The sequence below is a fragment of the Lynx rufus genome, unplaced genomic scaffold (assembly GCF_022079265.1).
Source record: "Lynx rufus isolate CCGP_SWC_20201006 ecotype Redwood Valley unplaced genomic scaffold, mLynRuf1.p SCAF_12, whole genome shotgun sequence".
In the NCBI taxonomy this organism is placed as follows: Eukaryota; Metazoa; Chordata; class Mammalia; order Carnivora; family Felidae; genus Lynx; species Lynx rufus.
Window position 1 is genome coordinate 32,154,026 of NW_025814826.1, and position 14,830 is coordinate 32,168,855.

Sequence of the window (14,830 nt, forward strand, 5' to 3'; positions counted from 1 at the left end):
GACTTCACTCAAGTAACTCATGAGGAGGAAAAACCACAAATTTAACTGTAACAGTTAATAATGCAAAACTGAAAAGTCCATTTTAGATTTATCTAAGGACTTACTTTATCATTAAGCCTAGAGAAGTCAGTGTATCTTCTGAAAACCACCCAGCTTTCTTCTGGGGTTTTCTTTACTAGTATTTTATATACCTGTGCAGAGAAAGAGAGAGAGAGACTGAAAAAAAAATGTATATAAGATATTTAAAACTTCAAATAAAATATTTTTAAAACTTTTATTTGAAAACCCGGATAACAATTAGTATGTAAAAAATATCGGAAGTCACTTGGACCATCAAATATACAAATTATTACAATGCAGGCATCAAAAGCAAGATTCAGGTCTTAAGAAACATGAGTGTGACAAATTTGAGACAAATGCTTTTCTGGCACACGCTAAATAAACTCATCAGTTCCAAAATATGTTTTATGAGAAAATATTCTAAAATTGATGAAAGACTTAATCATGCTTGAAAAATAGCCACTCTTGCCCTATACAATCAATTTAACTTCTAAATTCAATAACTATTAAGCAAAGTTTTCAAATACATTTGATGTTGTTTCAATCTTCAAGGCTGAAATGCAGGTAAAAAAATATCCATATTATATAAAAGTTTACATTTCTATAATTATGCACAATTATCTAGGCTTCAAAAAAAACTTGGTTGAGGCCAGTCAATATTTTAAAAAAGCATATTATAAGCAAACTCAATTCTATTTTTTGTAAATATAATTTTAGAACTTATTATGAGGAAGTACTATGTATAAGAGAATCTCAGAGAACGTCTCCTGATAGTTTTGGTACAGTATTTTGGGCTAAACTAAACACATGACACATGTGAAGTACTAAATACCCATCTGCTGAACCAGTGAAACCCTCTTAATAATGAGTAACTTTTTTTCCTGAAGTCAGCTGTGGAATAACATTCAGCTGGAGCTCTAGAGCTGCACTTTAGCCACAGGTGGCTACTGAACACGTGAAATGTTGACAAGTCCCAAATGACAGGTGATATGAGTGTAAAATAAACACCAAATTTCAAAGACTTAGAATGAAAAAAAAAGGTTCATAAATGGTTTTAGGTTAAATAAACTATATTATTAAATATAATTTCATCTGCTTTTTACTTCTGTGGCTCACAGAGTCCTACTGGTTGCTGTAGAGAAGACTCGTTATTTAGGGGCTCGATCATCCTTATCATTTGAATTTTCTCCCTTACCAGACTTCTCTTTCAGCTTTTAAGGGGGGAATGAGGAATCAGCAAGGATTAGGGTTGAACTGTCCCACATCTCAAGGTAACATATAAGGATGACGAAGATTATTCGGATACCCTTTAAGGTCTGCAGAAAGACCTGATCTAAGATAGTTGCAAAGGAGATACTGAAGAAACATTTTTTTAGGAGTTACTAATCAAAACAAAAGGGACAACTTAGCTTCCAAACTTGTGAGTATGAACAACTGATGCATAATAAAAGTCAACCTCATATGGTAATAAGTCTTATCTACACATAATCCATATTGTCTTTATTTTCCTGTTTTAAAAAATGAACACTCCTTTCTAATTTGCTCTCCACAGTGGCCCCTGAGCACTTCTGCTTCTCTAAGAAAGACAAAGTACAGATTTTTGTGCTTTGTCTTCTCTAGAAAGCTCTCCCAGGTTTCTATTTGTTTAAGTAGTGCTTTCAATGAAAACTTTATGGACACTACTGATCATTCCCTCCTCTATGTTTTAATAGCATTTATGGTTTCTACTCTTTACTGGAAATTTAGTATATACAACTTTGTACATATTTACTTTGTAAGTAAATTATGCAGAAGCATATACTTAATTACAAAATACACATAGAAAAGCACAGAAATTATAAGTATACAACTTGATGAATTTTCACAAAACAAACACACTCAGCTAACTAGTACCAAGTGCAGGAAAGAAAACATTACCAACTGAAGAAGCCCAATCCTTCCCAATCTGACTCATCACTCCTCCTAGTCATTTTTGTTCTTTGTATTTTTTAAAATTAAAAAAAAGATTTTCCTATTTGAGAGAGAGAGAGAGAGCGAGAGAGCACACACACATGAATCGCGTAGGGTCAGAGAGAGGGGGAGAGAGAGAGAATTCCAAGCAGGCTCCACATTGTCAGTGCACAGCCCAATGCAGGGCTCTAACTCAAGAACTGGGAAATCATGACCTGAGCCTAGATCAGAGTTGGATGCTTAGCTGACTGAGCCACCCAGGCACACCCACTTTTCCTCTTAAACAATTTTCAAAGACTTGATGCTCTCTATTTTACCAGATCTTACCAGTCATTCTTAATACTTGTTTAGTTAAGAGATCAATGAAAAGAAATATATCTAGGAAACATTATCTTACAAACCTAAGATTCCTCCCAAGCTTGTATTTCCAGCTCAGACCTCTCCCCAAAATTCAACTTATATTAATATACATATACATAATACATGCTTGCGTACACACTACGTGTACATACACAGAAAGGTACATGACATCTCCATTTTGATGTCTACTAGGTATCCCAAACCTAGCATGTCCAAAACCAAATCCTGATCTTGCCCTCATAATCTGATATCTAATTAAATGGCAACCCTATTCTTCTCATTGTTTACCCAAAAACTTTGGGATCATCTTTGATTTCTTTTTCTCCCACATCTCAAGGTTCTATCTTCAAAATGTATCAGAATCTGATCACTTGTTACAAATTCTCCCACCACCCTGTCCATGCCACCATCAATCTACCGTGGATTACTGCAAGAACCTAATACCTCCCGTTTCCATTATTCCCCCACAAAATCTAGTTTCAACTCAGCAGCCAGATCAATCTTTTTTAAAAATTAAGTCAGATCATGTGACTTTAAAACTTTTTAAATTTAAACATTTAAATCCTTTAAAACATTTTCAAAGATTTTCATCTTGTGCAGAGTAAAATCTAATGGCCTTACAATGGCTACATGCTCTACTTGATCTGTGTGTCACATTCCCTTGTCTTTACTTGTTATTTCAGTTCCTACATCTCTCCCCATGGCTTCTTTGCTATCAACCACCAGGGTCTCTGTAGTTGTCTCACCTGTCAGGAAAGTTCTTTCCCCACATACTCTCATGGTTCGCTGTCTCTTAGTGCTAACATCTTTTCTATGAGGCCATGATTGACAATGTTATTTAAATTGTAATTCCAGTTGTGGGGGAACTTCCTTCACTCTTTTATTTTCCTCTATAGCACTTATCACCATATGACATACCAGCATTTAAAAAAGCTTACTTTATCTATCATTCACTCATTTGGGTTGCTGTACCTCCAAAATGTTGAATTAATGAATTAATGAATAAAAATAACTTTACAACTGTTAACTTACTTCTTTCCCTCTAGAAAATGAGTTACCACTTTATTTTAATTTCCAAAAAAAGTCAGGTCCATGCAGATTTCCCAACACATCACCAGTCTCATGAAAATTTAACTCTAAAGATTGTCTCTCTTCATAAATTATCTCAACACTCTGGTGAACATAGATGCAAAAATCCTCAACAAAATATTAACAAACTGCATTCAACAATACATTACAAGGATCATTCACCACAATCAAGTGGAACTTATTCTGGGAATGCAAGAATGGTTCAACATCTACAAAGCAATCAACATGATACACCACATCAACAATACAAAGGATAAAAATCATATGATCACTTCAATAGATGCAGAAAAAGCATCTGACAAAATCCAACATCTGTTCATGAAAAAATTCTCAACAAAATACATTTAGAAAAAAGATATCTCAACATAATAAAGGCCATATATGAAAAGCCCACAGTTAACATCATACTTAGTGGGGAAAAGCTGAGAGATTTTCCTCTAAGATCAGGAACAAGACAAGGATGTCCACTCTTGCCACTTTAATTCAACATAGTACTGAAAGTCCTAGCCACAGCAATCAGATAAGAAAAAGAAATAAGAGGTATCCATTTTTGTAAGGAAGAGTTAAACCATCACTATTTGCAGATGATATGATACTGTACACAAAAAATCTTAGACTCCACCAAAAAACTACCAGAATTAATGAGTTATGTAAAGTTGCAGAATATAAAATATATACACAGAAATTGGTTGCATTTCTACATACTAGTAACAAAGTAGCAGAAAGAGAAATTAAGAACACAATTCCATTTACATTTGTGTCAAAAAGAATAAAATACCTAAGAATAAACTTAACCATAGAGGTGAAAGACCTGTACTCTGAAAACTACAAAACAAGGATAAAAGAAATTGAAGACAACACAAACAAATGGAAAGACATTCCATTCTCATGGACTGGAAGAATGGTGTTAAAATGTCCATCCTACCCAAAGCAATCTACAGATTCAATGCAATTCTTACTGAAATACCAATAGCCATTTTCCATAGAACTAGAATAATCCTAAAATTGGAACCGCAAAAAACCCTGCATAGCCAAAGCACTCTTGAGAAACAAGAACAAATCTGTAGGTATCAATATTCCCAGATTTCAAGATATACTACAAAGCTATACTAATCAAAACAGTTAGGTAATGGCACTAAAATAGATACACAAATCAATGGAATAGAATAGACAGCTCAGAAATAAACCCATGCTTACTTATACAGTCAATTAATCTATGACAAAGGAGGCAAGAACATACAATAGGAAAAAGACAGTCTCTTCAATAAATGGTGCTGGGAAAACTGGAAAGTGAACCTGGATCACTTTCTAACACCTTACACAAAAATAGACTCAAAATGGATTGAAGACCTAAATGTGAGACCTGAAACAATAAAAAAAGAGAATACAAGCAACAAATTTTTTGACATCAGCCTTAGCAACATTTTTCTAGATATGTCTCCCAAGGCAAGGGAAACAAAAGCAAAAATAAACTATTGGGACTACATAAAAATAAAAAGCTTTTGCAAAATGAAGGAAACCATCAAAAAAACTAAAAGACAACCTACTGAACGGTAGAAATTATTTGCAAACAATGTATCTGATAAGGGGCTAATATCCAAAATATATAAAGAACTTATACAACTCCACATCAAGAATACCCACAAGTAATCCAATTAAAAATGGGTATTATGGGGCACCTGGATGGCTCAGTCAGTTAAGTGTCTGACTCTGGCTCAGGTCATGATCTCACTGTTTATGGGTTCAAGCCCCGCAATGGGCTCTGTGCTGACACCTCAGAGCCTGGAGCCTGCTTTGGAGTCTGTGTCTCCCTCTCTCTTTGTACCTCCCCCACTTGTAATCTGTCTCTCAAAAATAAATAATAAACATTAAAAAGAAATGGGCAGAAGACCTGAACAGATATTTTTTCAAAGAAGACACACAGCTGACAAATAGACACATGAATAGAAGATGTTCAACTTCATTAACTATAAGGGACATGCAAATCAAAACCAGAATGAGATATCACCTTATATCTATCAGAGTGGCTAAAATAAAAATGGTAAGAAATAGTAAGTGTTGCCAAGGATGTGGAGAAAAAGGAACCCTTGTACATTTGTTGGTGGGTATGTAAATTTGTACAGTCACTGTGGAAAACAGTATGGAGGTTCTTCAAAAATTTAAAAATAGAATTACCATAAATACTGGGTATTTACCCAAAGAATATGAAAGCAATAATTCAAAAAGATATACCCCTTTGTTTACTGCAGCATTACTATTTATAGTAGCCAAGATATGGAAGCAACCTAAGTGTCCACTAATAGATGAATGGATAAAGAAGATGTGGTGTGTATATAAACACATACACACACATATATAGACATACAAATAGACACATACACAAAACTGAATATTACACAGCCATAAAAAAGGATGAGATCTTGCCGTATGTGACAACATGGATGAACCCTAGAGGGTATTATGCTAAGTAAAATAAGTCAGACTGAGAAAGACAAATAGCATATATCACATCACTATGTGGAATTCAAAAAAACAAAACAAATGAATAAACAAAAAGCAGAATCAGATCTATAAATATAGAGAATTGATGGTTGTTGAAGGAAAGAGGGGTAGGTGAAAGTGCAAAATGGGTAAAGGGAGATACAGGTCTCCGGTTATGGATGAATAAGTCATGGGAAAAAGGTACAGCATAAGGAAAATAGTCAATGACACCGCAACAGTGTTGTGTGGTGACAAAGGGTGGCTACACTTATGGTGAACATAGCATAATGTGTAGAAAAGTTGAATCACTATGTTGTACACCTGAAACAAACATAACACTGTGTGTCAACTATATTGATAAAATACTTAAAAAAAAATTAAACATATCCCTAACAACAAAAATTATCACAACAACTTTTTTCTTGGATGTCCTACTATACTGTCATAAGTTTATAGCATGAAATGTTGAAGTAAACATAAAAACTTTGTATCAAGAAAATCCAAGAAGAACTATTTCAATTATAAGTATATTCAGCAAGGTCTCCAGATACAGAAACACATTGACGCACAAGAGCATAACATATAAACCAGCAATTAACAAAAAGAAAACAAAACAAGGTATCAAGAACATCAAACAACATATTTCTCAGTATTCAGAAATAAAACCAGGGGCACCTGGCTGGCTCAGTTGGTAGAGTATGTGACTCTTGATCTTGGGGTTGTGAGTTTGAGTCCCACGTTGGGTATAGAGATTACTTAAAAAGAAAAAAAAAAAAAACTAAAAAATGAAAGACCTCTGCTCTGAAAAGTACAAAACATTAAAAGAAGTTAATGACTTCCGTGTATGGATTAGGCTCATAGATGCAGAGACTCAGTGGTGTACAGATGTCAGTTCTCTCTAGTCTATAGATTCGATACAACTGCAGTGCAAAGAGCCAAGGATAACCAAGACAGTCTTGAAGAACAAAGCTAGACTACTTAAGACAGCAGGTAGCCAGGCCTCTCATACTGCATTAGTAATTAAGGACAATGTGGAATTGGTAAATGAAGGAAAAATGGAACACAGAAACCCGTATGTTCATGATTGCCTGATTTATGACATAAGCAACTGTGCAAATGTAGACAGAGTTGTCTTTTCAATAAAAACTGGATTACTTTATCCTATAAGGAGGGAAAAAAAATGTCTTGACCCTTATCTCACACCACAAAAATCAATTCCAGATGCTTTACAGATCTAAATGTGAAAGGTCCAACAATAAAGTTTTTGAAGAAAACATAGGCCAACATCTTTGTAAGCTGGGAATAGGTAGATTTTAAAAGTGTTAGGATGCCTGGGTGGCTCAGCTGGTTAAGCATCTGACTTCAGCTCAGGTTATGATCTCATGGTTCACAAATTCAAGCCCCATGTGGGGCTCAGAGCCTGGAGCCTACTTCAGATTCTGTGTCTCCCTCTCTCTCTGCCCCTCCCATGCCTGTGCTCTGTCTCTCTCACTCTCAAAAATAAATTAAAAACACATTAAAAAGAAAAGTTAAAAAAAAGTGTTAACCGTAAAAGAACAAGTATTAAGATATTTATATTTGTATAGTATATATAAACCATATTAATTAATAAAGCATATTTATTACTACGAACTTTTGTTTATCTAATGCATCATTAAGAAAGTGAAACGGCAAGCCACAGAGTGAGAGATAACACAATGCGTGCTGTAAGAAAAAACTTATGTCCAAAATGCAGAGAAAACTATAAATCAAGTGGAAAAAACTTTCCCAAAGAAAAAGGAATAAAGGTCTGGAACAAATACTTCACAACAGGAATGTTTTGGCCATTCATCCAATGGCCAAAAACATCTTCAATTTAACTAGCCATTTAAAAAATGCAAATTAAGAACATAATGTGATATTACTCTATCCACCAGAATAGATAAAATGAAAAAGATGAAAAATACCACACATTGGGAAAATGTAGAGTAACTAGAACCCTCATACCCTGCTTACAGGAGTATAAATTAGTACAACCACTCTGGCACATTGTTCATCAATATCTTCTAAAGCTAGGCATATAATCTAGCAGTTTTACTCCTGGGCAGATACCAAACAGAAATGTGTACATGTGTTTACTGAGTGACAAGTACCAAAAGGTTCATTGCAGTAGCATTTGTAAGAGCCCCAAACTGGAAATTCTACAAATGCTTCAACAGTAGAATGGTTTAATAAATTGTAGTATATTCACAAAAAAGGAATACGATCAGTAACAAAAATGAGCTACCTATAATTACACGCAAGTTTAAGGATAAATCTTACGAACACAATATTGAAAAGACCACACTTCAAAGAGTACATACTCTGCAATTCCATTTACATAAGGTACAAAAATAGGCAAAATTAATGCAGGCTATCAGGAAGAGTGGGTATTGACTGACAGAGCATGGGGGAGGTGCATTTTGGATGCTTGTTCTGTTTCTTGATCTGTGGGCTAATTTCACAGAAATTTCTGGTTTGTGAAAATTCATTCAAATAGTACAAAGGTTTACTACAGCATGACAGTATTTAGAGTTGTAAAAACCACTTGAATTTTATGTTCAAGAAATTACAAGTATAGGTAACAATTAAACCCAATTTTTCACTTTCTACTGACGTACAGCAGAAGTTAATACTCACGGTAAATTTAGCTCTTTCTTCCATCACCTCATAACCCAATATAGTAGGTGTAGAAGGTCTATCTTCCAAACACACTGTTTCAGGATTTTGTTCCTCACTTTCTCTTGGTCTAGTAGAATACTCAATGGAAGAATCTGCACCTGTAAATTTAGTCCTAATGAGGGGACTGCTACAGACAGATGAAGTACTATCCATTTGATCAGGTACACTTGTCTGTTTAAAATTACCCATATTTGAGTCCTCTAACTGGCCTTTGGAAGAGTTTGAACTTGTTGAGATACTCCCAAAAGAAGAACTTCTTTGGTTTTTGTTGGTTGTAAAAGTGGAAGCAGAGTTCCCTATGGGCATAGGAACTGGGACATAAGGAGTTGCCATCTTCTTTTAGCTTTTGCAACAAACCTACACGCTGCTGAGTCCAAACATTTAGAGAATAACTAATATGAAATCCATTATTTTCTTCTTGGGAATTCACTATCTAAAAATGAGAAGAACATATTGAAAGGTTAGTCTTTAATTTGGAACGTTATCCCAAAAACCCCCAGAATGTTCACATTCATTTCTTTTGATTTTGTGACACTCGGTTACTTTATGTGGAATGAAAACATGCCCCAAACCTCTTTCTTTAATCCCAAAATATCATCTCTAAGGACTCTCATTTGCAAGGTAAAGAGAGTAAAACTACTCCATAGTCTTTTTCTTGACTTTCATACTACAGGTTATTTTCAATCTCTACTTCATTTCCTTGTGATAGATTTCTGTAATGTTCATTTTAACGTGATTTCACCTACATAGAAGAGTTGGAGACAGGACGAGTGGTAAAGCCCTTTCTGAAACTTTATTGTCTGCTTATGGTCCTGACAGTTCTACATACAAGGAGGGAAGGAGGGAAGAAAAGAAAGGGAGGAGAGTTATTCATATTTCTGTTTGATTTAATTAGCAAAACTCTAAAGAATTACCCTGAGTAATAACAGTGAACCAGAAGCTTGGATGTTACAAAGCAAACATCAACTGTTCTTAAAATTTTAGTTTACTAAATACAGGATGAAATGTACTGGAAAAACTCCTGGTCAATTTAAACTAATCAAATAAAACCCAATGAAGATTAAACTTATATCCTAAAATATGAAAAGGTTGAAAGTGAAAATGCTCTTCAGTCTCCAGATCATCAGTAATCCTGCTCTGCTATAAAGTGAGGGTAGTCAACAAATCTTTACAACTCATACTCAATAATCTGTTGTCAAAAGGACCAATTTATCTTGTCTCAGAATAATCTCATAATTATACAATGAAGAAAAGGTTTACCACTAAGTTGTTAAATAATAAACTAAGAAACTGTAATAACTACAGACCTGTGAAATGGCACATAACAAAGGGTCTGCCTATCTTAACTACATCTATGCAACTCTACTAGTGAGAAAGGTAGGAATGGAGCTGCTTGGGCTTGGAAAAGATGCTGATGTAAGATTTTTAATTCAGCACGTGGCTCTGGGCAACCTTCCTCATCATCAAAGGTTCAAGAAACTCGAGTTGCTGATTCACTGTTCCTCGGTTCTGCCTGATGCTCCCCCCACACTCCCAAGAAGTAAATAAAAGTCTGAAATCTTATCCTTTTCAAAGCCCGTGGGATAGCCCTGCCCCTTGCTACTCAACTACCTGAGGCCACAGGGCTGGGGGAAGGACGCGCGTATCAACACAATCACTGACATGCAAAGAAGTGAGCGCTACCCAAACTTTAAGAAAACGTACTGGGCTCATTAATAGCGTGTTCACTTTTGCCTTGGCATGGAGATGCTCCGAAGCCTGACATCTTAGTCCTACGCTGGAAAAACCTTAGGCAGGTGAGGTGGCCCGAGCCTGAGCAACGAGGTAGGAGAGAGAAGTGGGTGGCGAGAGGAAAAGTGGAGAACCCAGAGGCAGCTCGACCTCAGGAGTGCCTTGTCAGGGTGAGCAGGCCACGGGATTTCGGCTCATTGGGTGGGAAGACCCACCGCTCTCCGGAGCTCCCAGGGGCCCCAAGACGGTCCCAACTCCGCCGCCCCGCGCGAGGCCAGCGCCTCCAGACGCGCGGCAGAATCGGCGGTGGCCTGAGGGTGGCCCGAAGGTTCCTGCGGGGCCCGTCCACCCTCCGGTGGAGTCCGCCAGACGCCAGCCAGCCAAGGGGGCGCAGGTGTCACTCGAAAGAGCGCCCGGGAAAGCGCCCGCCGCCTCGTCCCTACCTCAGCCCCCTCCGCGATCTCGTAGAGCGCGCTTCCCCGTGACGGTTAAATCCGACCCTCCTTAACCGCAGCTTTTCGTCTCCACCCACGGGACCAAGAAGCCTCACGTGACCTTCCGTCCCCCAAAGCAGCCGCTCTCTGCCTCAGCCCGGCTTTACCCGGCTGCCGCGGGGCCCAGGATCCCTGCGAGGTGGAGGGAGGGGCCAATCCGGGCTGCCTCTCCAGGAAGTGACGTCACGCAAAGAGCTTTTTCTCCCTCCTCCTCAGCCCCCTATCCCCGGAGGCTCTAATTCGAATTGTGCGGGCGGCTAGGGCTCTTTGGCAGCTGGGTTGGACGTAGTGTTGTGGTAAGAATTCTACTTTCTCTTCCCTAGCTTTATTTTTATAAACTAACTTTGAGAAATGGAGGCAAAGACGCCTAGTTTGCCGCACACGGGATCAGATTTCAGTTCCGTGGAGGAACTACAGTCAGCATTGGTCCAGGCTCCTGCTTTGCATCCTGGGACTTGTAGTCATCACTAGCTTGGGCTGGTTCTAATAGATTATAAATTGTTTTCTGAAGTTAGTGGAGCTAAGATCATCCCTTGATTTCTAAGGTTTTGGAACATTCCCAAGACTGGGAGAAATTGATAGTTGTAATTTCAAAATGACCATAGGAAGATAATATAGTTTGTGGTGTAATAAAGGGTTTTGGGTTGATATTTCCCTTCTTGTGTGAGTGTGACATAAAAAGAGAATTGTATGGAAACAGTAGACTAAAACATGAAGTAGTTTTCAGGATAGAGTTGGCAGTCTTGGCCCTGAAGTGCCAGTTATATTCATGGGTTCTGTAAGTGAATAGGGGTATAGAGAGAAAAGAAAAAAATGAACCTTGGAGTAATTCCTTCACCTGTGGATAGGTCTGCAGGTGGTAGCAAAAGTTACTTATGATGAGAAAAACCTGACAGTCCAATATCAAGGAAGCCAAGGCAAATTAAACTTTCAAGAAGCAAAGGTGTACAAATACCACAGTTAAGAGGAGGAAGGATCTAGAAAAGTTTGTTGAAACTGTCCAGGAAGAACTTCCTTCACGGATTATTGAAAGGAACATACAGGATATAGATACCATGTGTTCTTTATCTATTTGGTATTGATAAATGTCTACATTTTACTTACAGAAAACAATCTGAACATCTTTTTTTAATATAAAATTATTTTTATTATTTTTTTAATGTTTATTTTTGAGAGAAGAGCAAGCACGTGAGCAGGGGAGGGGCAGAGAGAGAGAGAGAGAGAGAGAGAGAGAGAGAGAGAATCTGAAGCATGCTCCATGCTGTTAGGTCAGAGCCCGATGCAGGGCTAGAACTCACGAGCCGTGAGATCATGACCTGAACTGAAATTGGATGCTTAAACGACTGAGGCACCCAGGCACCCCTAAAATGAAATAATTTTCTAAATTGAAGGTATAATTTACATATTATATTAGCTTCACGTGTGCAACATAATTAATTGACATTTGTATATATTGAGAAAATGATCACTACAATCATCTCCATACATAGATCCAAGTTTTTTTTTCATGTGATGAGGATTTTTAAGATTTACTTTCTTGGCAACTTTCTTTTTTTTTTTAATTTTTTTAATGTTTATTTATTCTTGAGAGACAGAGACAGACACAGCATGAATGGGGGAGGGACAGAGAGAGACACACACAGAAAGAGACGCAGAGTCCAAAGCAGGTTCCAGGCCCTGAGCTGTCAGCTCCGAGCCTGACGTGGGGTTGGAACTCATGAACCGTGAGATCATGACCTGAGCCGAAGTTGGATGCTTAACCGACTGAGCCACCCAGGTGCCCCTTAGTAACTTTCAAATATGCAATACAGTATTAGTTGTCATAGTTACCATACTGTACATTATATTATCATGACTTACTTTATAACTAGAAATTTATACCTTACCTTTTGACTTCCTTTACTCATTTTGCTCATCTCCCCTCCCACCCTTGGCAACCACCAGTCTGTTCTCTGTATCTATGAGCATTTTGTTTGTTTTGTTTTTTAAATTCCATGTGTATTCTGTATGTGAGTGAGATCATATGGCATTTGTCTTTCTCTGACTTATTTCACTTAGCATAATGCCTCCTAGGTCCATCCATGTTGTCACAAATGGCAAGATTTCATTCTTTTTTTTATGGCTGCATAGTATCCTGTGCATCTTCTTTATCCATTTATTTGTTGCTGGACATTTTAGTTGTTTCCAAATCTTGGCTATTGTAAATAATGCTGCAGTGAACATGGGAGTCCATACTTACTGAGTTAGTATCTTCATTTTCTTTGGATAAATATCCAGAAGTGGATTTGCTGGATTGTATGGTAATTCTATTTTTAATTTTTTTGAGGAAACTCCATATTTTTTTTTCATTTTTTTAAAAAAATGTTTATTTAAAGACACTTTCTTTTTTTAAAGTTTATTTATTTATTGAGAGAGAGAGAGAGAGAGAGAGGGAAAGACAGGGGCAGAGAGAAGTAGAGAGAGAATCCCAAGCAGGCTTCGCACTGTCAGTGCAGAGCCCGATGCGGGCCTGAACTTACAAACCGTGAGATCATGACCCGAACCAAAATCAAAAGTCGGCTGCTTAATTGACTGAGCCACCCAGGTGCCCCTATTTATTTATTTTTGAGAGAGTATGCACACGTGAGCTAGCACAGGAGTAGGGGAGGGGCAGAGAGAGAAGGGAGAGAAGATCCAAAGTGGGCTCTGTGCTGACAGTAGAGGGCCTGATGTGGGAGTTGAACTCACATACCATGAGATTGTGACCTGAGCTGAAGTTGGATGCTCAACCAACTGAGCCTCCTAGGTGCCCTTATCCTTTTTTTTTTTTTTTTCTTTTACTTAAGAGAGAGCATGAGTGGGAGAGAAGGGCAGACGGAAAGAGAGAGAATCTCAAGCAGGCTCCATGCTCAACACGGAGTTTGACACGGGCCTCAATCCCACAATCCTGGGATCATGACGGAGCTGAAATCAAGAGTCAGATGCTCAGGACACTTGGGTGGCTCAGTTGGTTAAGTGTAGGATTCTTGTTTTTGGCTCAAGTCATGATCTCATGGTTTTATGAGTTTGAGCCCCACATCAGGCTCTGTGCTGTCAGTGTGCAGCTTGCTTGGGATTCTCTCCCTCTTCCTTCCCCTCCCCCAGTCACACTGTCTCTGGCTTTCTCAAATATAAATAAATAAACTTAAAAAAAAAAAAAAGAAAAAAGACGCTCAACCAACTGAGCTACCCAGGGGACCCTCCATACTGTTTTCCACAGTGCCTGCACCAATTTACATTCCCACCAACAGGGCATGAGAGTTCCCTTTTCTCCACATCCTCACTGACATTTGCCATTTCTTGTCTTTTTTGTTTTTTTTTCAGTAATGCATGAGTATAGTTTAATTTTTTAAAGTAATTTTTATACCCAGTGTAGGACTTGAACTCAGAGCCTCGAGATTAAGAGTCTCATGCTCTACTGACTGAACCAGCCAGGCGCCCTTATTTCTTGTGTTTTTGATAATAGCCATTCTGGCAAGTGTGAGGTGATATCTCACTGTGGTTTTTCTTTAATTTTTTTTTTTATTTTTATTTTTAGGTCTTAATCTAAATTCCAGTTAGCATGCAGTGTAATATTAATTTCAGATATACAATATAGTGATTCAATACTTCCATACAACACCCAGTGCTCATCACAAGTTCACTCCTTAATCCCCATCACCTATTTAACTCATTCCCCCATCGCCCTGCTTTCATTGTGATTTTGAAGTGCATTTCTATGAGGATTAGTGACAACTGAGTATTTCTGCATATGCCTGTTGGCCATCTGTATGCCTTATTTGGAAAAATGTCTATTCAGATCCTCTGCCCTGTTTTTAATTGGATTTGTTGTTGTTATTGAGTTGTATGAGTTCTTTATATATTTTGGATATTAACCACTTAACAAATCCCACATGATTTGCAAATATTTTCTCCCACTCAGTAAATTGCCTCTTCATTTCTTGATA

The 14,830-nt window shown here is 37.6% G+C and overlaps 1 protein-coding gene across 3 annotated transcripts in view; it reads right to left on the reverse strand.

Moving 5' to 3' along the window:
- Positions 1 to 10,946, reverse strand: part of SNX16 (sorting nexin 16) — a 42,969-nt gene extending 32,023 nt beyond the window's left edge. Inside the window, exons 1-3 of one of the 3 annotated variants that reach the window (XM_047074084.1) lie at positions 10,815 to 10,946; positions 8,599 to 9,073; positions 105 to 191 (exon numbers count right to left, since the gene is read on the reverse strand). In XM_047074084.1, coding sequence (XP_046930040.1) covers positions 105 to 191; positions 8,599 to 8,973 — 462 coding nt within the window. In that variant the 5' untranslated portion in view covers positions 8,974 to 9,073; positions 10,815 to 10,946. Of the gene's footprint in view, positions 1 to 104; positions 192 to 8,598; positions 10,790 to 10,814 lie in introns of those variants that run through there. The other 2 variants (XM_047074085.1, XM_047074083.1) reach the window with 2 other exon arrangements.
- Between the last annotated feature and the right edge of the window lie 3,884 nt (positions 10,947 to 14,830).